General features: G+C 42.1%; 1 protein-coding gene across 1 annotated transcript in view; it reads right to left on the reverse strand.

Moving 5' to 3' along the window:
* The window catches only part of prkcab (protein kinase C, alpha, b), a 41,686-nt gene extending 19,081 nt beyond the window's left edge, over window positions 1-22,605 (reverse strand). The window contains 3 exon segments of the mRNA XM_017040666.2: window positions 1,435-1,546; window positions 21,870-21,952; window positions 22,536-22,605. Coding sequence (XP_016896155.2) covers window positions 1,435-1,546; window positions 21,870-21,952; window positions 22,536-22,605 — 265 coding nt within the window.
* Window positions 22,606-26,275: the final 3,670 nt, after the last annotated feature.

Raw genomic sequence — 26,275 nt, forward strand, 5'->3', positions numbered from 1 at the left:
TTTTTTGCCCTACATCTATTCCTGGGGGTTTGTCTTTTCTTGTATGACAACCACAGGCATAATCAGGTCTGGTGGGCCACATAAAAGGATGTGGCAGACCACATTTGGCCCACGGGCCGTGAGTTTGACTTGTGTGATCCTTTCACTTGAGTAATCATAAATAAGATAATCAGCTCCAGCCTTCAAAATAAAAGCCTTTCACATGGACTTCCTGCACATATCACTGTGTAATACTTGTCGTACATTAGTTACACATTAGCCTGACTTTTGATTTAATGGCGGACTCAGACGGGTCAGTCGGAGTCAGGGCTGGGTGTGGCCCTGAGCTGCAGGGCAGTTGCACATATATTTATAGACAGTTCTCTGTAAATCTGTAAATCTTTTAAAAACATGGTGGTTCAGCTGTTGACAAACTTTATCTCCTTCATCGTCTGAGCCTTCCTTTACAGGAAGTATTTTGTTTTGTTGTTGTTACACAAACTTAGATAAGCGGCTCTAACTCAACCTTCCTGTGATTGGTCAAATAGTTTGTCACACTCCTGTGATGTCATTGGTCAAAGTCTGCAGACATAACTGTAGAGCACAGAGTAGAAGAAGAAGGAGTCTAAGAAAAACTTGTTTTTACATATTTTGAATATATTGAATCAGTGAAGAAATCCTCACAGGAAATGTGAAGGTTCACGGAAAAGTTTGGCCTTTAATTAAAAAATAAAATACCATAACAAACTCCCACTCCCACAGTCACACACTTAGCCAAACACGTGATGTATCAGAGGGGACGTGTAACATTTGCACCTCCTCCTCTGTTTCTCCTCTTTAAGCCACGTCTCCTTCCCCTCAGTGTGCTTCCTCCTGCTGTAGCACTCGGCAGGACTGTCAACCTGACATGCTGGGTTGAGACACAGAGGGACGAGACTCCCTGCATCATTGAGTTCTGGTGTGGTCCCATTAACATCCACAATGAGTCTGCCACCAGTGAGCCACAGGAGGAAGTACACACTAGGAAGAAGAGGGTGAAGGATGGAGTGGAGGTGGCAGGAGGAGGAGGAGGAGGAGGAGGAGGAGGGGACGGAGAAAGAAAGGAGATGAAGTGAAGGAGGGACACAGGTTGAACTGAGGTCTGAGATAAGAGAGGAATAAAAGGAAACTGATGAAGGAGGAGAATTAATACCAGGTGAAGAAAGAGCAGGATGAAGTCATGAATTCTAAGAAAAGGAAGGGGGAGCTGGTGGAGGAGGAGGTGTGGGCGGAAACAATAGGAGCAGAGCGAGGACTCGGCAGGTCGAGACAGTGGAATGTGGCTGAGGCTCAGAGGTGGCGAGTGAACTCCAGTACCAGTCTATTCCCATCTGTTCTCATTAGAGCCAGGTTTCGGAGGGGAAACCGACACGGCATATTCAACACATGAGCACACGCACACACCGACACACTTACTGTCACATTTCATCCCCTGGTGGATGAGGCCGTACAGCAGTGAACCACAGTGGTCACAGAAAGTGGGACTGCCGTATGAGTGGATCTTGAACTTGTGCTTGCTTCTTGGATCCTGAGGAAAGAGTTGGAGTTAGTTTGACGGTGTCACAGTAAAAAGGTCCTTAAAGGGACGTTTGAGCAGCTTCCATCAGGCCATAGATAACGGTTTAAGACTTAAAGGTAGGGTTGTCCTCTAAGGACACAGTTGTTTTTTTTGGATTTCAACACCAGCAGTGTACCGAAAGTTACACTACTGCCATCTACTGGGTTCATTTTCCACCACTTGCAAAATAAAAGAAATAGAAAATACCGGCAGAGGGCAATATCAATGCAAAAAGAAACACCACCATACTGGTATAGCTGCATATAACCCATGAATCAGGGTATTGATTTGTGATCGCTACATTTTTTGGGGGGTTTATTTATTGGCAACAAATCCAAAATAAACTTGTATTTGGTAATTTATTTGATTTATTTGAGCTTTTTTGTTTACCACCGTCTTCATCAAATAACGTTGTGTTTTTTGGGTTTTTTGTTTAAATTGGTTTCACTTTCAACGATCTGCACATTAAACTGTCGCCAAAAAAGACTCCCAGAAACAAAGACGAGAACAGAAGAGATTTATGAGGTTGTTATCAGTGTCGGTAGCTCGGAACGTCTGGGTGATTTGTGTCTGTTGTCACTTCTCTAAATCTTTATCGCTGCATATATTTTGACTTACTTTTGTCACCTGAGGTACCGCGTTCCATGCGGCGATGCTGTAGTGCCCTGGTTGTGTTACTGTGTGTTTCTTACAGCATCTTGCTGGGTAAAAAAACCCTCCACTAATAAGCCGTAGAGAAGTGACGCTGTGATCTGTCTCCAAAATAACAGTGAGGACAGAGTACAAGTAGGTTTTATTACAGAAACGCTATTCTCAGCACATCCTGGGGACGTGTTTCATTTTACCTGTGCGTCTCAGGTCCATGCGACCGAAGTCCATATTTTTCCACCTAGTTCTGTAATAGCTGAGGTTAGCTAATCTTAGCAATCACTACAAAACAAACACGGCTGTAATTAAAGGCCTGCAAATGAGGGTGGATCAACCCAGATCAGCACGGCCTCTGAAATGTGTCAGAAGAAGTGCATGTGTAATTATACAGGCCGCTGACTGAGTAAGTGGGCACGCTGCACTGGGAAGTGGCCTTCGCTCCATGAACACAAACATGCTAAATCAACGGAGGATGGAGAATCAGAAGGAAGAGAGAGAGAGAGAGAGAGTCTGTGGGTAAAAAAGGAAAGTAGTTGTTAGAGGACAGGACTGTGAAAGACAGAGGAAAAAAAGTTGCTAAAAAAAATCCCCCAACTCTTATTCTTCTTTTACTGAGCTATTTTTCTTTTTTCGCTGTGTTCCACTTAGTTGTAGGGACACGAAAATTACGTTGTAAGGTTTCCTCAGTGATCGTTCAAGAATGCAGGCCCCGGGAGAGACGATAGTATCTCTCCATTCCCTCCCTCCCTCCCCCTCCACTTTATTGGCTCCATTTCTCATTGATGTTCCTCCAGGTCTCTGGACAGCCAGACCTGAATGTTTCTGACTTTTATGGCCAGCTTTCTCTTTTATCTTCCTTTATGTATTTTCATTTTTTCTCTCAAGCGTATTCACTCCTGCTGTTGAAAGCCAAAAGCCAAAGCCAAAATGTAAAACTGAAATGAACTAAAGATGATAAACGAGAGTCACATTGGCAATGATAAAAAAGTCCTTTACAATTTTGCTAATGTGTTTCTGCTAATAGCTAGCCTGCCACACCTTGAACCTTTGAAGAGTTCATGTACATTAAAATAAAAAATACTTTTGTTACAGTTATACAAGTTATTCTAATTCTATCTAATACATCCATTAGAAAATTGTAATATGGACTTTCATGTGTATTACTGTTTAAAGACAAAATACATTTGTAAATATAGTAGATATAAAATTTCAGAGCTCTGAGATCAAATCTACAGGTTAAGATGTGTTTTTGTGTGTGTTGAAAACGAGTATCAGACATAATAATATGCATGGTATTACATGCAGTACACCTGCAGAGGCAGAGACTTGGCAGCGATTACTGTGGCCCACGCTGCAACATTCAAATCTTCTCGGTTAAATCAACAAAACTGTAATGATGATTAGGATTTCTTCCACAGTCAGCGTGTCAGACTGAGCCTCTTTACACCGGGACAAATGAAGACCCAGCTGAAGTGAACTATAACTTCTCATCTTTTTATAGATTCATGTGTTTATCTGAAGAAAAACAGGAGGCAATGAGACAAACATACTTTCATCCTCAGTAATATTTAGGAGTGTTTGAAGCATACACACTCAATTTGCTGCAGTCTGTTCCAGTAGAGGGCGCTCTAAACACAACTAACTAGACCCTAAACAAGCCCAAATGTTCAGAAATCCAGTGTGGAACAAACCACTGTTTGACGGATACATCTGGATGAATAACAATCCCTCTGTGCCTGCTCACACACACACACACACACACGCACACACACACACACCAGGCCATGGTAAAGGGAGCTCTACTACTATCCTGAAAGGTAAATACTGAATAACAAGTCTATAAGATACTAATAGATATTTTGGAAATTTAGCAGATTGTGAAATATGCAACTCTTTTGGCTGCAGACTACACTATTGATGCCTATGTGACTGCGCAGGAAGGAGCAGAAGTTATATTTAATAACAACAATGGTCCACTCAGCCTTGTAAATCGCTGGGCACAGATCAGAGTGTACAATTATAACCACCAACAGCCGGAGCAGCTGAGGTGGAGTCAGGAGGGAAGGTGGTCGCAGCGAGGCCAGGTGAAGCCTCGCTAACAAATCTAATGATGTATACCACCAGCCACATTAAGCACAAGAGGAAGAAGTTAAAGCTGCGAGAGCTCCGCTGAGTCAAAGAGTGTTAATTAATGTCAGGCACTGACAGGCCCACCACAGGGACTAACAGTATCCCGTTACTAATGGGATATTACTGCCGTAACAAGTGAATGTGAGAGGTCGACGTGAACAACATCCGAGGTTAGCTGGTCCCCTGCCAACTTGGATGGATTTGTGTGTAAATTTCATTAAAGGCTAAAACAAAACGTTTGATCCCAGTTTGATGTGACTCTACTGAGAGGCGTCCAATCAGAGGGGCAGGATCTGAGCCTGACACTTGATGTCAACACTGTCTAAGTGAAGACAATACAAATCCACACCACATTGAAGAAACAATTATGAACACGTTATGACTAAGGATAGAAAATACTCTGCAGACGCATCAAACGATGATTTTTAAAAGTGCAAACATAATTTTTGATGAATGTGTTGACAAAACAAAGTGTACAACTGCACAGTTACTATGGAGATAATAGCTGCGATCGTCAAAGTCACTTAAGGTGAAGCAAACAGTGGAGAGAGAATAAAAAAGATAACAGAAGAATGAAAACCTGTGGTTAAATAAGGATAATGGAGTGTTTATTATAGGCATCAAGGACTGAAACCATGGAAGGACAAAGGGCTTTCAAACGACTGAAATAAACAGCAATATTACACTATAATAATCCAGTCCCTTAAGGCTGCAGTTTATTCTTAGTTTTATCAAAAATAAAATAAAAACTATGTAAATATTTGACTGATGCCACATCATAGACCCGACATATTAAACAGAACATATTCCTGAGTCATGGCCTGCCCTCTTCATTGGTCGTTTCTGTAAATCATCTGCCTTTATTTCACACTATCTCCTGCCTCCCCCCAAAATCCTACCCCCATGTCCTCCCTCACACAACTACTCTTTTGTGATGTCTTTTTACTACTACTACTCTACTGTCTTCCTTGTCCAAACCATTTCATCACTGAATTGAAATTTACAGTTCAAACTGGACAGTGTCACTGTCTAGAGTGTTAGTCACATGAATGAACACTAGGGGCACTGTGTAGAGTCCAGAAGCTTAAAATAGAAATTTTACAATAATTATTATTATTATTAAATATTTGTGTCACTAACTCGTTCCACAGTGATGTCACTTCCTGTTTACATCCTGTTCCTTACTCGCTGTATTACGTTGTAATGAATTTCACATTGAGTTCCAGTCCAGACTCCTATCAATCATGGATCTAATTTGCAGGATGACATTTCTCTCTCCCCCGCTCTCTCTCCCTCCCTCTCTCTCTTCTTGTTGCAGTGTAATGGACCATCACCTCCAGACTTCCCTACTGTAGAACCATTATGTAAATGAGAGATTTAAAGTCTTTAAATCAGGCAGCAAACACCAGCTTCTGACGCTAAAAGGCCTGACAAATCTGTTGTTTTTGGATCAGCGTGCTGTTCACAGGCTCAGTCACGTCTTCACTGCTTTATCTATTATAGTACGCCTCTATTGACTGCTCGCCTCTCCAGCGCTGGTAGTGAATTAAACATCAAAGGGCTGTAGGATGTACAGCATCCTCCTTCACATACATGCAAACATGAAGCAGAACAAAGACAAAGGCAAATGGAGAAGCTCATTAGTGAAAACTGGTTCACGGAGCCACGTCGGCAGACGACCAGGATTAAGAGATAGGGTGTGGTAATTATGGAGATGAGGCAGTTCTGTATTCACACGCCAATATTGAGACAAAATATTTAGTAATTCAGACAGGACTAGAGTTGAGAACTATTGGAATTCTGTTGAAGTGGTGGACGCAGTAGGCCATTACTGACTAACAAAAACTACTGTAAGTGTTTGAATAAAAGTAAACGCTACACAAAGACTTGGTTATTCAACACAAATTGTGGTTGAGCTACAGATAGGGGGAGACAGTGTGGTGACGTATTCGACACATGATGCAGTTGGTTGTATCTGAACAGAGGCAGACTCAGGGCTCGGTGGTCTGCTTTCTGACTCCAGCTGTCGGGCATCATTAAGGGACACCAGTGGTGACGACTCTATTTCTGCTGGGTGGTAATTGAGCTGTGAGAGGGGGTGAGCTGTTCGGTTGACTTTAGGAGACGGTTGACTGTTTCAAGAGCCGGTGGAGAATCCCACTCAGAGTAAGAGGGCGAGTGAGAGGGCTCCATGTTTGGCACAGAGCCGAGAAAAAGAAAAAAAACAGCTGTCGAGTATCCAAATGTGCAGGAACCAGACCCAAGGATGTGTGATTTTAGGCAGTACTCAAATACATATCATTGTGAAGGAATGTATCATGTATTATATACAGTTTATAAGCATGAAATAGACTTAATGTAGTAATTTAATGTATCCACCTGTTTTTGTTGGGAATCCTAAGAAAGGAGGCTTTTGATTAGGGAATAAAAAAGAGGAAAACTCTTCACCCAAGTATGTTTTCATGAAAATTGAATTTATGTGTCCATGAGTTTCCAAAGAGAACCAAAACAAGCCCGTAACGGCTTCCCTCCTTTAGCCAAATGCACACATGAAAAACCAAAAACCAAATTTCAGTTTCAACACCCTCCTTTAGCCAAATGCACACATGAATTTCAAAAACCAAATTTCAGTTTCCACCTTATTCTCAAAAGAACTGTGAACATTACTTTTTTCACAGCTAACAAAAAAAAAAGGAATTTATTCTACTTCTTCAAATGGCAGCTGTGCATGTGAAATGAAGTCCATCAGTTCACGGCTGAAGGAGCAGCATGAATCTGGCCTTTGACCTTTAGCTGTCATCTGGATCAGGTTGTTGCTAAGCGTTATCAGAGCATCTCTCAGGTGGAAAGAAGATGTTTGCACGGCGCTCTTAGAAAAAAGAATAACAACACTCGTCTTCTCAAACAGTGAAAATACTTGATAAATATGTAACGACTGATTCTGAAAGTCAAAGTCACCGTCTTTGTCGTATCACACGCTACAGTAAAAACATTCCATTTTAAAAACATCACAGACGGGAAAGAACTCAAAAAGACAGAAAGGAGGGCTAAGACGAGACCTTTAGTTAGCAGGTGAAGCTAAAAATAATGAGTGGGGGAAAGGCAGCTACACAGAGAATTATTGCTGGCTAAGAATATCTAGAATAAAACATTCATTCTCACTTTTTCCTGTTTGCTGCTGACACTTCCATCTCTCTTCTGCACTGAATAATTAGACATCATTTTTTAACGCTCACACGCTGGGCTTTTCAAGAAGACTATTACCATACTGTCATGAAAGTTAAAGGAGGATAAAAGGGAAACCACTAAACTTTTCCAGGTCATCTATCACCTGCCTTCCCACAGTGCTTTGCAGAAGTCCCCGTTTTACCTCTGCTTCCCTCGGCGTGGGTTATTAACTTTGACTTGCAGCAGAATTGTACAACTGGCTGGGAACATACTTGCACGTTAATCACTGCCAAATCGCCATGGAAACCAAGGAGGACAGGCCCCAGGTGACACGCCTGCACAACACACACACACACACACACACACTGGATCTACCTGTGAGTTTAATAAAGTAACCTATTTGTCAGCAAATACAGCAGCCAAGCAATTATGTCACTGATGAATCGACTGAACTGAGTGAAGACGGCGTTCAAGAAAAAAACTCTGCCAGGAAAAACTCTCACTTATTTATTTATTTGTTTATTTTTAGCTCTGTGTGAGTTTGAATTACAGTTGATGTTGCATTGACATTAATGAACTTTAATTTAAGGAAATGATGTCAGGAGGTGTTTGTGATACTGTAACCCTGAAAGCACAGCGACCAGTCTGCAGACATTTACAGCTGTTCTGGTATAAATATACACAACATCGCAGGAGACTAGATAACGTAGTGTGTACCCATGACCTTTGCTGGCCCTCTTCCCCAGTCAATTCATCCAGCCAATAAGACGGAGCTCTGCTGAAAGAAGCTGTGATGGGTGACGGCTATGGAAGGGAAAATAATACTAATAAAAACATACATGTACAAACATGTACTGTGAGGAACCACAGCAAAGCATTTTACCTACACCACAAGATCAAAACAAGCTAGCATTAGACTGAGCTGGAAGTAAAACTTTTCGAGGATCAGGATACTAAACCCATTCAAACAGAAATACTAGAATAGTTTCACCACAGGTTTTACCATTTCATCAACTGTATACTGTTGAAGTGTGGTACATAACTTAGCTGGGACTTGTATTAGGCCATTATTTGTATTTAATTATAATAGTTTACCTCACAAATAGTTGGAATTTGTTCTGTAAACAAGGAGCACAATTTGGCTCAAGGGAATTTATTTAATCTTAGCCACGTTGTTAAGAATGTGTTCACTATTATGTAAACACACAAAACACAATTAGGCAACATAAAGTATGAACCATGACATCATCAGGCTCCAGTACTTTACACATGCTTCAGCGTCCAATCAGCACAGACCCCACAGGACTCGTTACTAATCATGTCCTTGATAAACCCATCGTCTGCCGTATGTGGTTGTGTGTTGATAAACACATGCAGAGCAGCTTTGCTCAAGTACTCTTGTCAACAAGTAAACCTAACGCAGGAAATTAGAAAAATCTACATCCCTCCAACGGAGTTACGGGGATACGATATAAACAGGGGAGATGGATCGCTGCAGCCCAAAGCAGCGTGAGACTTAATTACACACGTGATAATCCACAGTGGACCATCTGTGACAATGTTGTGCTTGGAAAATGACAGGGATCACAGAATGATGGTTTGGTTTGCAGTAATTCAAAGTTATTTCAAAGGCCGGCCATTTTTAGTGTTAAATATTTATAGACATTAAATACAAAATAATAAAAAAACATTTGAAGTCTGATGTAACAGTAACCTGAGTAATTAAAAGAGAATGTGAATCGCCTTGGGTGTTAGGTAGTTTAAATACCTGTGCATATTTCTGGTATTTGTGGGGGGCATTTTTTGGGTGGAAATTTGAGTCCTCACAAAACACAAATCCAATGTGTGTGTGTGTGTGTGTGTGTTAGGATTATGTCATTAAGCTGCAGAAAGATCATTTGTTCCCTGATGCCTCTGTACAGCATCTAAATTCAATCACTGCCGTTGTTTATTTACGTCATGTGAATACAGTCACGTAGCAAAGACAGCTGCGCCCTGTCATTGTCTTGACCCTAATATTCATTTTCTCCAGACATATGTTCAAACCAAACCACATCAGTTCATACCCACTCTCTGAATTAGAAGCGTTCACATCACCCTGAGAGATATGCAGCTTTAGGATGAAAACAAAAGATCAACAGATGGTCCATCCATGGTCTGCTAATCCAGACGGAGTCAACGATATGGGAACATCCTGACGGGCTTACGCCTACCATACTCTGGTGATTGGACCGAGATGAAGGCTCTGATTATGAGATGAGATGTGTAGGTCTAACAACGACCCTTGACCTTTATCTATACAATCCATTCAATGTACAATTCATTGCTTCAGCGTACGAAGAAGACGTTGGACTAAACTCTGGACACAGCTGCTTCATTAGATTTCTACTCTGTATTCTCTATTTACTTGAGTTTGTTTTTCAAATAAAATACTTCTAGGAGTAGTTTCAAATCACTATACTTTTTACTTTTACTTGAGTAGATTTATGAAGTACTCTTACTCCGCTACATTAGGCTGTACTGAGCTCATTACTTTTATCAGAGATACTGGATAAAGCTAAATGTACTTCTCTATTCATCCATGATCCAGTATCTCTACTTTTATTTTGTCAGAGAGAGACTTCCACATGACTGTGTTTAACCAATAAAACGTACCCTCCTCTCCTCTCTGTAATTCTGATTGAATGTTACTCAACAGTTACTTAGTACTTAAGTAGTTTAAGTAGTACACCAAGTACTTTTATTCTTACTCGAGTAATTATTTGGATGACTACTTTTTACTTCTGCGTAAGTAATATCACTCTGAAGTAACAGTACTTTTACTTGAGTACAAGTTTTGGCATAACGGTTGGCACAGTTGCCTTACAGTACAGAGGATCGCCAGTTTGCTGGTTCGATGCTCAGTCACTGTAGAGGTTGCATGATTCTTCATGTGTGCATTGGCTGCTGGGATCACAGAGGCGTACGCAGCCTCAAGGCTTCACTCTAACGACAACTGTTGGATGATTGAAGGAGACTGATGGCTGGTCTAATATTTATGCTGTGACTTTCATCTTTGTAACGATGATACAATGAATGTCAGTTAATAAGTGAATAGTGCCACCAATAGCGTTACTAATGCACCAATATCTAATTATGTGGCGAGAACCAATTGATGGCGTTTGAAGATGAATTACATAAATGATAATTGAAGAGATAATCAGTTTCCTGTCCTGACATTTTCATCCCCAGGAGGATGAATATATAAGAGATAATCAGTTTCCTGTCCTGACACACCGTCTGTGTTAAACCATGAACTGCTGCATGAAACAAAAAATAATTTATTTGTTTCCTCTGCCTCTGGCACGGCGTATGGAAACTCACACTCAAATCTATGTGGTTACACAAGACTGGAATAACATGCATGAGTGTGTAACCTGTTGTGACATTCGAAGGATACAAAAACACACACAAGAGTGTGTGGTAGAGTTTAATATCCCCTGACATGTAATCAACTCAGTCATGAGACAAACGACCAATTAAACAGCCGTTGTGTGAGCGCGCAACACTTTCACAGATCAGCAGCAGGCGACCTGATCAATCATTTGATAAGTTTCCGACATCTGCGCCGTCTTGATTGTGTTCCAGACGTTTAGAGAATATTAGAGGTTGGGGGAGAAGTACGGGGGGAGGTTAGGCTATTCTAGTCAGACTGGGCGTTGAAGATGAGGCTGACTAATGACGTCACAGTGGTGGCTGCCGCAGGAGAGATCAGTGACAGCGTAATGAGGCCGAGAGTCGTCTGTGCTCACACAGATACTGGGAGAGAGAGGAAGGAGGAACTGGAGAGAGAGAGACTTAAAACGAACAGCAAATGAAAGTCAGATTATTACAGAGAGAAAAGGAAAACAGAAGAAGAACCAAGGATACATGATGAGTGTGGGCAGGATAGGGTTAAAAGGACTGGGTGAGGTGTAAACAGTCACACTGTTGTCCTCCCACTGCTGACAGGCCGGGGATTGACTTAGTGTTGGTGTGTGTGTGTGTGTGTGTGTGTTTGCAGCATCCCCAACTGCTCACTGCATGTAATTATTGAGAAGTGACAACTTTTTTTTGCTCCAAATTTACTCCCCTCCTCCTCCCCCTCTGATGCTGGTGTGAGATGACTCACCCACTGTAACCATCAGGAGAGGGCGTCCCTCCTGTCGTGTCCTCGCTGCTGGAGACGGGAACAGTATTTCTGGGTGTGAGGTAGTTAGAGCTGCATCAGCAAGTTCTCACTAAGAGTCAGAGGAAGTTGGAAACCAACAGGATAAGGAGAGATCCACTGAGTCATGAGGAATTCTCCTACTTCGTGTTTTTTTTATATTTGGGTTTAGCTGAGCACATATTCTTTTTTTTTCAAATCTAATTTCACACCGATGCCAAACTGTATCGTCAGATGTTTTTACATAACCGGGCCTCGACTGCGTTGACCTATAAGTTGGCAACCTTTAACACTGCGAGAGGTTTTCTTGGCTCTTACAGCAATGTCAGATGGTTCACCACATGAGAAGTCTCAGCTCCTAGATTAATGTGCCTGTTTCTGCAGTGAGTGCAGGGTTCTGTTTAGACCCTGCTACAACAGATCATTTAAACAGGGAATAGACATGTATGTGAGCTAACCTTTACTGCTAACTGTTAAATGATTCCAGAAGTACAGCTATAATAATGACTAGCTATTTGTCTTTAGCTTCAAACCACAAGTCCAAAAATATTTCAGATACAAACACATTGTATTGATCACTACCAATTAATCTACTTTAATCCAGAGTCAACTGACTGACAACTTCTTTTTTTTTACCAGCAATGGTAGCAGATTTACAACTTAAAGGTAAATGTGCTAAGACTTAAAACAGATAGTGGATAACTTAGTAGCTTATCTATCTGGTATCTGTTTTTCTTCTCTGTTGCCATGTTTTTTGCAGCGCAGCAGGAGCCACAGACTCACCGTGTTTTCCATAAAGGAAAAGTACACGACATGTAAATGTGATCAACCCAGTTTTTTTCTTCTCTCCCTAAAACAGCGCAAGCCACTTACTATGTATGTGTCACCATGTTCTAGCTAAGACTACAAAGTAGGATGCTGACTGAGACAGTTCTCGGGGGACTCAATCCTGAGTTATACGTCCCCCCGGGGCCTCCCACTGCCTCCGAGTATTTTCAAGCAAAGCATTAAAGACAAAGACACACTGAAGATGACGCTTGCAAACATAAATGGAAAAACACACACACACTTGCACAAACACACACACACATTCTGTATAAATATACCGCAGGAAGTCAGAAGTGCACCCAAACAAAGGTGCACTTAAAATGACGACCGGGGAGAAGGTGACATCTCCAGCGGAGAAGAAAAACTAAGGTGGCTTTGTTAGAGAGACGGCGTCTGACTCTGACCTCAGAATGTCACCTTGTTTCTCTGGCACCGCTTGGACACGAGTGATTGTGCTGTTTCTGCCGCACACTTTTTCAGGCCAGTGTTGATTGGATGTGACTGTCCTTTCAGGAGGAGAAAAAGAAGAAGTTCACTCTGGAAAACATGTTGTGACGGATTTTTCTAAAGGAGACTTTTTGTGGATGTGTGAGAGTTCACAGCCAAGCTCCAACATGATCGTTCACATGGGAGAGAAATGTTTATTTTGGACCTGAAATGAAGCACAAATCCTGCTACATCCCTCCTTTCACCCGTCGCCTCCTTCTCCTCCTCCTCTGCCTCCCTTCCAAACTCTCCCGTGGCCCCTCCCTGGTGCTGACATTAAACATTGAGCTGCCTCTGCCTCCAGTCTGAGGAATAGGTCATCTCCCTGGCTGCTGTCTGCTCACAGAGACACACACTGTTTACAGGCCTGTGCACGCACACACACACCCACAAGCAGAAGCTCCAAAGCACACGCATCATTACAAATGTTCATAAAACACTACTCTGACGGCAAAGGTTCTAAAATGGTATTGTGGTAAACTGTTACTAACACATGACGTAACGACCTTAGCATAAGTAATGATGCATACAAGTAGCCTGAGTTTGATGTATTATTTTCTAAAGTCTGAGACCCTAAAAAATACTGTAATCATTTATGTTATTGAAAAACAGAGTTTGGAACAAAAATGGAATACAAGCTTTATTAAGAACCCCTCAACTTTAGGACACTCCAGACTTAATTCCAGACTTTCCTTAAAATCAAAATAAAAAAAATAAATCAAAAAGAGAAATACAAAATATAATATGAAAATATAATATGTTAAATAAACAAATAAATCCAAGGCTAATCTTCTTCTTACATTTTAAAAATATTTATTCCAGGTGTGCCTCTAGTGGTGAAGATGAACTGAGGCACTCTTAGATTCTATGGTAGTTCTAATCTATTTACACAGGCTGGGCTTCCTGGACATTCATCTGTGATGTCCAACACAGGACGTTTAATCCTGATTGTTATTTGTTATGATAACCTCTGTTTGCTTTCAGGATGTAAACCGTGACAATAAAACAATAAATCTGTGGGCTGTAAAACCAGCACGCTGTACCAAGAGAGGAGAAAAATGGATCATTTACTCGGTTCAGGAAATTCTCATTACACACAATCATAATCTTTACCATAGTGCCTCTAAAAACACCTATAAATCCTACACGCACACATACACAGTGCTGGTTAACACACACACACACACACACACACACTACAAGAACTGCATTTTGACAGCGAAGCAACCCCAGGGTCCCCGGTCAGTCTTTGCAGTTGTAGTTTTTGATGACTACGTGACATAGTCGCATTTTGCAGAAAGTGCAGGAAAGAAGTGATGAAGTCGAAGAAATTTGAATGGGTAAAAAAAAAAAAAAAAGAACATCGATGAATCACTGCTTTTTACCATATTACGGTACAAATATTTGAAGAGGCACGGATTTTATCATTAGTAAGTCCAGATAATCATTGATTCATTTCTGACTAAGCCAGGCGACAGAGCAAACATCAATGTTAATTTAAGATTCATGAAATTCCAAAGAGCGCAGTCATTGTTCTGGCCTATAAATGAGACGTGAATACAAAGTGGTGTCCACTCCTCGCCTCTAACTTTTTGATGTTGAGTTGTGTGTGGTTTTTTTGTGTCCTGGCCTGGGAGTTACATGTGTATGTGTGTTTGCCTGTGCTACTCTCCACAGCTGTGCTGAGTCCAGAGCTGATGAGCCTGAACACCTGTGAGCGGTCTGCTCAATCAGGAGAACATGAGCTCCAGCTCCACCAGGGCTCAGAGCCAGAGTCATGCCAGGCTCAGTCGGAGAAGTTCTGGACTTTTGATTCTTGGCTTGATTTTATGCTCTGAAGTTTTTGTTTTATGCTCCTTGTAAACCTGGATTTCCTGTGACTTTCCTTCAAACTTTTATATGATGATAAACTTTGGTATTAACCTGCAGTGACCTGCCTGATCCTATCTAGTCGATGTACGTCATGGTGGTTAGGTATGAAAAAGCCATGTTATTATCATCGGGTGCAGATTTTGCACCAACTTCCTGTTGCAACACTCCCCATTTTTGGATGGATTGGATTCAAACCAGTGACCTACTGCCTGAGACTGTAAGTCCCTGCCAACTGACCCACATGGGCTGTGTTTGGTTCACTACTACAAATGAGCAGAAACACTGCTGAAGTCACATTAAAACTGACTTACATTGAAGTAGCATTTGTCCAATACGGTAATTCTACTGCTGTGTGAACTTAGTTTTTATAAATACTTACTATCATTAGTGCATTGTGGGTTTTTATCATACGATGGTAGTGATTGACCATTGTTGACTTTATTATTATTGAGACACAGTGGCATCTTGTTGTGAAGTGGTTCATGTTGCAGTGCATTTGTAACAATGTCTTGAAAAAATGTAAAAGTTGTTGTTTTTTTTTTTTTTGCATTCACAGCCAGTACTATATCTCTAGCTGGGTTAGATCATAAGTCCCTCTTAAATATTCATAAACTCATTACAGAGCACATTCACTGTGACTGATCACTGCCCCACTGCCTCCTGTTCATCACGACCTAATAAAAAATGATCTTGTCGCCACGGAGTAAGTACTACAAATCACCATTTTCTCTCTACATCTTGTGCAAATGGCCATATTTCCTTCATCCTCTTCCCTGAAGGCACGCTCCTCTCTGCTCTACTTTTGTCTCCTGTGGGTGCATACAGTGGGAAAGAGGAGCATGAGGAGATTTTCCTCTTCTACTCCACTACTGCCAATGCTCAACTAGCATGTGCTTTTTTTTTCTCACATTACCAACTGTTCCTTATGTTCTAAAAAAAAAAAATCTCCGAGGTCTAATATTTCTTCTGTGACCAACTTCTCCTCTGTCCTCATTATCCACACTTCCTTCTGCTTCATGTGCTTTTTTTTATTAGACCAGGGCATCAGGTGCAGCAGCTCTCTGCTCTGCACCCCTGAAGAACATCAACCATACTCTTAATTTCATAAAACTTTGAAGCAACATCAGGTGCCAGAACACACATTAAAACTGGCCCCTGGCTTAATGTCTTAATTTGTTTCAATCACACCCATAAAGCACACTCACTCAGTCTTTTTCAGGATTCTTTTTGTTTCATTTGAGCAAGATTGTTATTATTATTATTATTTTTTAGGATGTGTGAGCGCTTTTCCCATTTCTGTGTTCAGAGCGTATGAATTCTCTGCAACACGTTAATTAACATTTCACAAGGAAGTAGGGCATAATTTGCACATGTGCCTTGATGATAAGAATGATGAATGGCTGTAGTCTGCACTAAAACATTATCTTTTAATCTCAGCACCAAAGCCTTGATGACCCTCCGCAACTACTGCGTTGGTCACCAGGTTTCGTCCACTGCTTCAAAAACAAGTGCTGTAGAGAACATTCTCAGCTGCTGTAGGTCCTTCCTTTTTTTTCCCTGACACAATTTTAAAACACAGTATCCCAGGTGTATCGTACAGTGTGGGCCGAAAACGAGCCGGCAGCGTTAATTATGATGAGGCTCAAAAGCTTTGCCGTAATTAAACATGGCTTTTGAAAAGCAATTTAAAAAGCTAAATTAAACTAATACTTCATCCTGACGAATAACTCAAGTCACATACACGACTGTGACGGAACCAAACTGATTTCCAACGGACAGGTTAACAGGAACTAAAAAAAGAAACTGTACCTTTATGAGCAAAGGTGTAATGTCTGCCTTGAAACGGCTCCAACAAACATTTTAAAGCTGTGTCCTTGTTGAATATTGTCCCATAATTCCCACATTTTCCATGTGTTTATTTATCTGGACAATGTTGACCAACAACATGTCGTCCTGGATTGCAACACAATCATGCCTCTTCATTATCACTTGTTGACATTAACCAGTAATAACCATATGAAGGATAAGGTGTTCTCCAAGGCTCTGTCCTGGGATCCTTTCTCTTGTTTTTCTGCACAATAACAACAAACGTAAATAACAAATATTACATGTACCACATGTTAATTTTATGAAAGAGTAATTTCTCATCATGGGAACACAGTTGACAACAACAACAAATATATAATTCCATAGTTTACAGAGCTTTATCACCTTAACTGCACATGAATCCAGTTTTAAATATATATATAACATGTTGCCTGGTAATGACAATATTGGTCACAAAAGACCTTTCAGTGAATGTATTGTATTAAGTGAGTAAAAATACTGAATGCCAGCTGTGAGAAGGAAATAGATGATTTATTGGCCCGCTGGCTAAGGCCATTGAAATGGTGCCTCATCCACCACTGTGCAGGGCCGGCACTGCTGTAACAGGGCTAGGTTATGTGGAAATCAGCCGGTGGCTGTGCCTCAGCAAGGACATCCCGCTGTGTGTGTTTTGGTAAGGTGGCCATTTTCGGAAATGAAAGTTGTTGGGTGTTGGATAATTAGGGCAAAGAGACCGGAGGGGAGGGGACGCAGACGTGTGAAGGGAGGGTAAAGGATTTCTGTGTCTGCCTGAATATCCCTAGGATGTGCTCTGAACAGTGACTGTCGAACTTGGGCAGTGAGAAGTGTATTATTTATTAGTGTGATGTGTTTATAACACATTGACTGAGACATCACTGACGTTCACTCGCTGCTTTAGATCTTACCGCCTGGTAATCTGAATAACCTGCTGTGGCTAAAACCCTACAACAACATTTCCTTTCAAAAAAGCTAACAGTTGTTTTCTATAATATAAAAATGAAGAAATCCATTCATTCATAGAGGAAATGTGACCTCTGTACTGAACCCATTCTGTAAACATTATATAGACTCTAGTATATACTAGTACTATTTGCTGTAAGAAGACCATACGCTTGTTTAGTTGCGGTGGCCCACATAAAATGACAGTACAGGCCTGATTTGGCCCACAGGCCTTGAGTTTGACATGGTGTAGGACATAATGGGCCTTGAGTAACGTTTTCTAACTGCCCAACAGATTGTGATTTCTGACTGAAGAGCAGAATAAAGTCCCCAGCCTGTCGGTGGAGCTATGTTATGTAATCCAACATGTAGAGCCCATCCACTCCTCAGGCTTAACAAATGGACATGTGTCCTCCGACCTTCAGATCTGACACTGTCACAATGTCAGTTCAGAACAAGTCACTTCATCATCTCTGGCGGCTCCTCGTTTGTTCCGTGTAAAGACTCTCAGGGCTTCATTCTAAAGTATAAGCTGTAGTGTTAACATATGGGTGTAATAAACACGGTGTGAGCTGCTGACCCAGTCTTGGTGGTGTGATGGCTGATGCAGCCGTTGGTGCAGCTTGGCTACTGTGTGCTAACCAGATAAGAGTGATTGAGGACCTGCTAAAGCCGTGACCTTTGCACAAGAGCTTTGTTGAAGGCAAAGGTCTACTGCAAATAAAATCCACATTTAACACTCGCTGCCTTCACTGGCTGATGCACAAATACACTCCCTGTTGTCATTCAGTCATTTATCATTTTCTTCTAATCTGAAGCTAACCCTAAAATGAACGTCTGCAGAACTCCACTGATGCCGTAAAGCAAGTGCATCGACACAAAGACTACGGCGTTTGAGGGTTGAAATAAAAGGGAGAGTAAAGAAGCAGAGTCACAGCTGCCAACAGCGGGAAGAGAAGAGGGAACCAGGGATTTACAACAGTTCACCTGTCAATGTGTCAGAGTGAGGCTGAGGCAAACTTCACAAACTCAACTCTTTCAAATGTTGAGGGCATCCAGAAAACAGCAGACCGAGTCTGGCAGCAGCTAATGAACCAAGGAAAAGGTTTCCCCTGATAAATAAGACATTTTCTTATTGTATATGTATTTACCTTGTCATTAGATTTAATAACAATGATATGCAGGCGGAATCAGCCACATCTTACAACTGCTGGACTCTTGTAGCTACCTGCCCATTTACAGTTATCCACCCTAAGTTTACAAACACAAAATGTCAGTATTAGTGCATGCTTTATCTTCAAACACCACAGTGAACCTGTCAGTCTTAGTGGCTCTGGAGGTTGTCTACTGTCTTCCCAGCAGGGCTCAGAGTCAGGGCTAAGGCTGCGTTTTTAATTTCTCCCCACAGTGATAGCATCTTGATGCTGCTTCATTTGGAGGTATTAGGACTGAGGCTTTAAAACCCTGAAATAACACAGAAAAAAAAAAAAACACGATAGGAGGAACACATGGTGTGGGATGTAAAAAGCCTTCTAAAATACAGCATTGTGGGTAATGGCCAGGGCAAAAGACAGATGGTTAGAAAGAGGATTTACTGAGAGGAGTTAACATCAACATCAGTGCTGTGTGATCTGAGCCGGTCGCACTGACCACAGCGCTCGATGATGGTCAGTAATATCTGCACCTATTACAACGGTTGAGTCAACTTCATTCAGAGGGATCCTTTACTGATAATACAGCACTGTTCACCACCTACGCCCCACTATGTTCTGAATGAGAACCTGGGGGCCGGGAGTGAGGGGCGGGAGGGACGCTTTTCACTCAGATGCAAATGTGGACATTTTTCATTTCTCCCATGATGCTCTCTGAGTGGATCAAAGCATCTACCGGTCAGATGACGCCATTCACACAACGAGGCTGGCATGACAGGGGCAAGAGGTGTTTGTGTGTGTGTTTGTGTGTGTAAGAGACAGAGAGCGAGAGAGAGAGAGAGAGAGAGAGAGAGAGGACATCTGTCAATGCTCCAAGCCAAATTGGGAGACACTGTACCGATTTAAATGCTGAGGGGCAGAGATGGAGGAGTGGAGATGACAGGAGGGAGAGAAGAAGGGGGAGACGGATCGGTGTGAGGGATTCACTCACTATGAAGCTGGAGAGAGAACACAAACAAATAAACACAAATAAACACAACCCCTCATGTTGTGTTGATACTCCTGTATAAAGGAGGCTAAACATACGGCACAGTAACAGTGGACGCTGCTCGTAAATAAACAGTTGGACCTGGAGCTGCAGCTATTGATTATGTTTATTAGATTAACCAACTACCTTCATTGATTTGATTAAATTAAATGATTAAATGAATGGATGAAGTAATAATAAATATTGATCCCGCCGTATGAAGCGTCCATTCTCTTTGGCTGTATATATGCAGCCACATCAGACGAATAGCTTTCTAATAGGAAACAAAAACAAGATTAAAGTGAGATTAACACCTGGTGTTCCAACAAATGATTTCCTGATTGACTGGGATGTTGTACAGCTCGACTAACAGGCATCGGCTTCCTGTCCTCTCTCAACAACACTTTACTTGTGATGTTTTTTAAAAGAGGACACGCTGGGAATCGCAGCGAGGGGAATCCTCGTCAACGTTAATCAAGTGCATCAGACAATGAAGGCTTCCAGAACAAAGATTGTCTGGTTCTCACTTTGTAAACACGAGAGGATGTCGGTCTGTGGGAGTTTTCTGCGTCCTAATTGGCTTTGTGAGGGAACATTCATCATTTTGTCTTTCAGAAACTTATTGGATGGATGAATAAAAGTGATGCTTCATTTTCAGTGGATGATCCTGACTGCTCAGGCCTAATGTGATATAACTAATCCTGCCAAACCATTGACTTAATCAGCTGTGGATTAATCATGGTTAATTGGAATTAGTCATGATTAATTTTACTTGTTTTTGGATATTAGACATTAACATTTCTGACTATAACAAAAAGAAAAAAACTTTGATGAAGCCCATATGAATTGGGTTATAATCTGTTGGTCTGGTCTGTTGGCCAGACGTCTGATCTGAAGTTGAAGCTCGTATTTGTTAAGACGTGTAAATTCATCGTGGTGAAATTACTGGCTGTACAGTGCACAGTCTATCCTCTGGATGTTTGCACACAGGACCTGCCCCTGATTCACTGCCCTGTAGAAGCGTGTCGGAGTTAAATGCTGCTGCTGGGCCTAATCTTTTCTCTTATCTCACCAAGGACNGGTTCTAACAGCTGGGTCACCTAAACGTCCACACCACAGCGGTCAGACTCCAGCGTCGATAAAACGTCACAGCTTTGCACCAACGGCGTCACATGACCTTAGATGGGAAGGGAAAAGGCTAATGAGGTACAGTGTTCTCACACCTGATGTGTGGATGCAAACACTTGCTGACAGAGCAACAGGGGACAGATGTATGGTTGGTAGATGGCAGACCAGGCTTGACGTTAATAGAGAGCAGTTCATGTCAACGCTGCTCCTATTAGAATGGAGTTCAAGGTGTTTGGACTGAATTCCCCCGAGTGTATGGACTGGGAAGAGGAAAAATAAATAATGAGAGTAAGTCCATAAATCATAGAAATCTGGCAGGAAAACTTAGCTCCATTTATGGGAGCATTAGGAGATAGTAGCAAATAAACTTAAAATGACCACATCATTTACATCATTCACATGGTTGACCACGAGTAAAAGAATGACCACGACTCTGACATGAAACTGTTGTCATTAATCTGGCCTTGATTTGATCATGATTTATCGTGATAAATCATGATAAATTAACATTAATCAAATGACAAAAAATAGGTTGTTGGAACAGAAAGACAAATAACAGCAGGTGGCAGTGTGCGTTTTACACCTTGTTTGTGTCTAATCCAAATGATGGAATTATTCATATGGAAATAACACTAGAAAAGTATGCAGTATAGTATAACACTAAGTATACATTCAAATTTGTGGATTTTAGTCAATACTGTGTCAATATTTTAGTCAATACTGTGTCAATATTTTAGTCAATACTGTGCATCTTGACGCTGGAGGTACAGTATCACTGACGCAAGAAGAAGAAACTTATAATCAGGCCACATTCATTCATAATTAGAATTCCTCATTAGGTTTACGTGGAGGAGGAAGTGATGCGTGACGTTGTTCACTTACATCTGTGTCAGGGCCTTTGTCGGCTCCAGGGCAGGAGAAACCGACAAACTCATGGCAGCGTTTGTGGACCACAAAGCAACACACTGGAAAAACACAGAGGAGAAATGTTAAACAGAGTGTTTGATAGAACTTGTCCCTCCTCCTCCTCCCCCTCCTCCTCCTCCTCCTCATCATCATCAATCCTTCTGTCATTTCTAATAAACGTTCTCCCACAATCAGAATTTTCAATCATCCAGACAAAGTGATTCAACAAAAAACTCTCCCATATGGACACACAAAAATGCACGCTGATGAACAGACTCACATTCATGTGTGCACCCACACTCACACCCACACAAAAAAATGTCACTGGTGTGATGTGTTCTGCTGCCCTCAGCTCTTCACAATCTGTTGGGCTGGTGCCGATCTCATCATCGTCTCCCAATGAACCGGTTTGGACCAGGGTGTCAGTCGGTGTGACACGGTCGACAACGAACTTGATCCCGCGTTCACGTCAGCAACAGTGGCATTTACATTTGGACATTGTGGACAACACGGACAGAAAAAGCTCGGACATCTGCGGAGCTGAACGCAGGCCGACTCGGTGGCTCTCGCTCTGTCCGCCAAACGGTTTTTCTTTTGCTATTATCTAAAATTCCTCTCTCTTTTTTTCACTTTCACTCTCACACAATCTGTCCGGATCGCTCGCTGTCAAGCTGCCTGCCTGCCCATCTGCACCCTTGTGCTCTCCCACCATTGTATTTGTGAGCATTTTGTCTCTGCCAAATATGTTGCCAGAAAATCTGACAGTCATTTGGTAAATGGGAGAAAGTAGTTCATGAAAAGTCCAAGAAAACAGCAGGAGGTTCAGACCGTCGTTCAGACTTTTAAAGGCTCAGTGGTGTCATAATGTGTGTTATGTGTTAAGTGCATTAATGGAAAGATGAATGGATAGTCAAAAGGATGGATGCAAAAATTCATACATTTGAATTGATGATGGATCAATACATGTAATTACAAATGGATGAAATGCATTCAGAGAAAGTTGAGTGAATGGACAGATGGACAGATGGACAGATGGACAGATGGATGGGTGGATGGATGTAGGGACAAATGGAAGTAATGAAAGCTGTTGTTGCATCGATGGATATGGCTAAGGATACAGTGGTATGAACCGCAATGATTGGATATATGAGTAAATGGATGGATGAAGGATGGATGAAAGGAAAAGGGATGGATGCACAGATGATGGATTCTTAGATGGATGGAGGGGAAGCAGGAATTAAAAGAAAAAACCTATGGATGACATAAATGGATGGATCCACTGTTGGATGGATGGACTGATGACCAGGTGGTTGGACAGACTGATAGGAAAATGATGGATGGATGGATGGATGGCCACTCCTTCCCATATAACATTTGAGATTTTACTGAATACAACTTCTGCTCCTGGACCTTCTATCACCCGCAGGCCTACAGTACCACCGTTTTTGTGCACACTCAGCCATCCTAGGTATTTCTATTTCTTCCTTTTTTGCGGGGGTCTGTCAAAACAGACTCTGCTCTCTGAAGCAGAGATTTATTACCTAGAACTAGGTGTTACAATCCCTGATTATTCAGCACTTTACCTGCCTTAAAAACCTCAAATGCTGTCAAGATACCATCCGGTGAGATAGTCTTTAAAAAAAAAAAAAGTTCAACTTCTGAGTATATTGGCCATTGTTTTGCGGCGTGACCTCGGAACATTTATTCCCACATCAGGTCCACCCACGTCCGGCCCCGAAAGTCCAACCTTCAAGCCTTCCATCCTACGTGCAGCCCACTGCGCTGTCAACAAAATTAAAATATTTGCTCACATGCAGAGCAGGAGTAAAAACACACATGAAGTTGGCTCTTTGTCAGAGCTGCGACACACACACACTCACACACACACTTTCATCAAGTGCGATTGACACCTTTTATTTTAACAGCCCACTTACGTTATGTGCGTAGTCTAATGATAAATGGACTCATTCCTCTCTCCATCCATCACCCTGCCTCGCAACTTCGGCCTCATCAATGCCTCTGTTTGGAACTGATCTCAGAGCAGTATGTGTTTTGGCTGTGATACATCGTGTCACCTAGCAGACTGACCTGTAACTGATCCGGGTAAAGACGTAAACAGAACAGCAAACGTACTTATATTTGAATGGATGTAGCTGACAGTGAAAACCCAGAAAAGAACACCGTACACTCACGGGCTCACTGTCCAGGGTGGACCCGAACCTTGCCCGACAACCCCATCCTCCAACCTGAAAAGCATTAAGCTAATAGAGATGCCTATGGTCATAGCACTATGGTATGGCTATGGTATCATAAACAACACCTAATACTAATGAAGGGGCGGGTGTTAAAGACAGAGACATCATTTATCTGTGGGCACAGCAATAACATAAGCACACACACACACACACACACACACACACACAGTTACAGCCACTGATTTAACAACTCCCATGCAGAAGCAGAGTGGCTAAAACACAGAGGCCGGCTGGGAGGTTGTTAAGCACAATATGTTTCCCACCAATGAGGAGGAAAGCTCTTAACACACCTCTTCCAAACACCTCCGTTTTTTGCAGCATCAACAAAAATATTTTCTTCACGCACCCTTGTAATGAGAGGAGAAAGAAGAACCAAAGAAGGTGAGAAAAGGGTTCTAATTAAGAGTGGGTTTGTGTGATATACCTCCACGACTATAATAAATCTAAGGCCTGACGCCATCGCAGAGACGTGACAGGGAAACTCCACTCCAGATGGTTTCAGTAATCTCAGAGAGAGCTTGGTGAAGCAGCAGGAGCAGAGGTGACACGGCGACACGCAGTAACTGTGCTGCTATGATGATTAATTACTACGGGGCTTTGTTTCACTAGCTTAATTGCATAAACGCGTAGATAAGGGGCTTTGCCGCTACAAAGCAGCTTACGCAACACAAACGCTGCGGTGAAAGTGAAGCAGGTGATGGAATCAGAAAAACACCTAATACGCTGCCGGTCAGTTGTACACACTGTACACACGTCTCCGTGTCTGTGTACACGTCAACGCTGATTCTTTGAAGTGTGGTTGTTAATGGAATTACGTTGCACTGGTGCTGAGGGGAAAAAAAATATAGATAGGACACCTGTAGCGCTGGAGCAGCTCCATACCCTCCAGACACAGTCGATTGATCGGTACCCCCCGAGTGCATCAGAACACAAAGGGAACTGAGGCTTTGATCCGAAATCGGCAGGAGGAAATGAGGGAAGCATGCAAAAGAATGGACGAATAGGTAGAGACGCAGGGACCGTGGTCCTGGGGAGTCCGGGGTTTGTACCACTGACGAAATTGACGTTTTGAACTGAGTCGAAACGTCTCCATCTGCTCCAACCGCTGTTGCTCCCCTGCATATGAATTATTGAAAAACATTTGTGTGAAGAAGAGGACACAAATTAATAATTATGTACAAATGAATAATTTCCTCTAACTCAGGGGTATCAAAGTCAAATTCACAGTGATCCCGTGGGCCGAATATAGTCACACTGTGGGCCAGATTTGGCCCCCGGGCCTCATTTTGACATGTGTGCTCTAACATAAACAAGAAAAAAACCACACACTCCCCAGTCTGACAGCTTATTGTCTAAAATGTTTTTTCTCCTTTGTAGTTCTCCTCTGTGCTCTGTCTTAAATGTCAGTCCTGGCTGAAAAATGACAAGGAGACAAGAATAGTAGAAGGGAGGAGAGGAGAGGTGAGAAGGGGGAGGAGAGGAGAAAAAGAGGAGCGGAGACTGTTTTGTCCCCCTTTGGTTATTTTTAGGCCTAATTCTCACCAGGGCTGGAACAAATTGTGCTGAGCCTCAGCATCACGGAGAGGAAGAGGGAGGACGTTTCCTCTACACCTGGCCAATGGATCCTATAAATACACGTGGCTGTGGTGTGCGCTGATACATGCCTTTGTGACATACAGTATCACAGAGCAGCCGGTGATGAATGAAAAGCTATTCCTGTCACAAGCCGCCGTAAGTGCTGAATGGTAGACGGTAGACGGAAAAAAGCTGAAAGATGACCGCGGCCACGGTCGGCCGCAGAGCAGCGGCCTTTACACAGCACAGGGACCCGCTCCCCACCTGTGTCAGGTTCTCGTCAAATTTTGATAGGGTTCAAGGGTCGGGAGGAAACCATATCTGTCTGTTGTTTACCATCAGGATCATTTCCAGAAGCATACTGCTCTTGACAGGTAACTTCAATTTACGGCACGGAAATAGTAAAAAAGCTTTTCAAGCAGATTATCCCTCGGAATATAAGTACGACAAAAGGGCATTTTTCAACTACTAAAAAATTGACAGACACCTTCCTCCTAAAAACTAATGATGCAAAGCTACTTGGTGGTCAGGATTACTTTAGATAGTGCGTGC

The sequence above is a fragment of the Cynoglossus semilaevis genome, chromosome 17, assembly GCF_000523025.1.
Source record: "Cynoglossus semilaevis isolate Cse_v1.0 chromosome 17, Cse_v1.0, whole genome shotgun sequence".
Classification (NCBI taxonomy): domain Eukaryota; kingdom Metazoa; phylum Chordata; class Actinopteri; order Pleuronectiformes; family Cynoglossidae; genus Cynoglossus; species Cynoglossus semilaevis.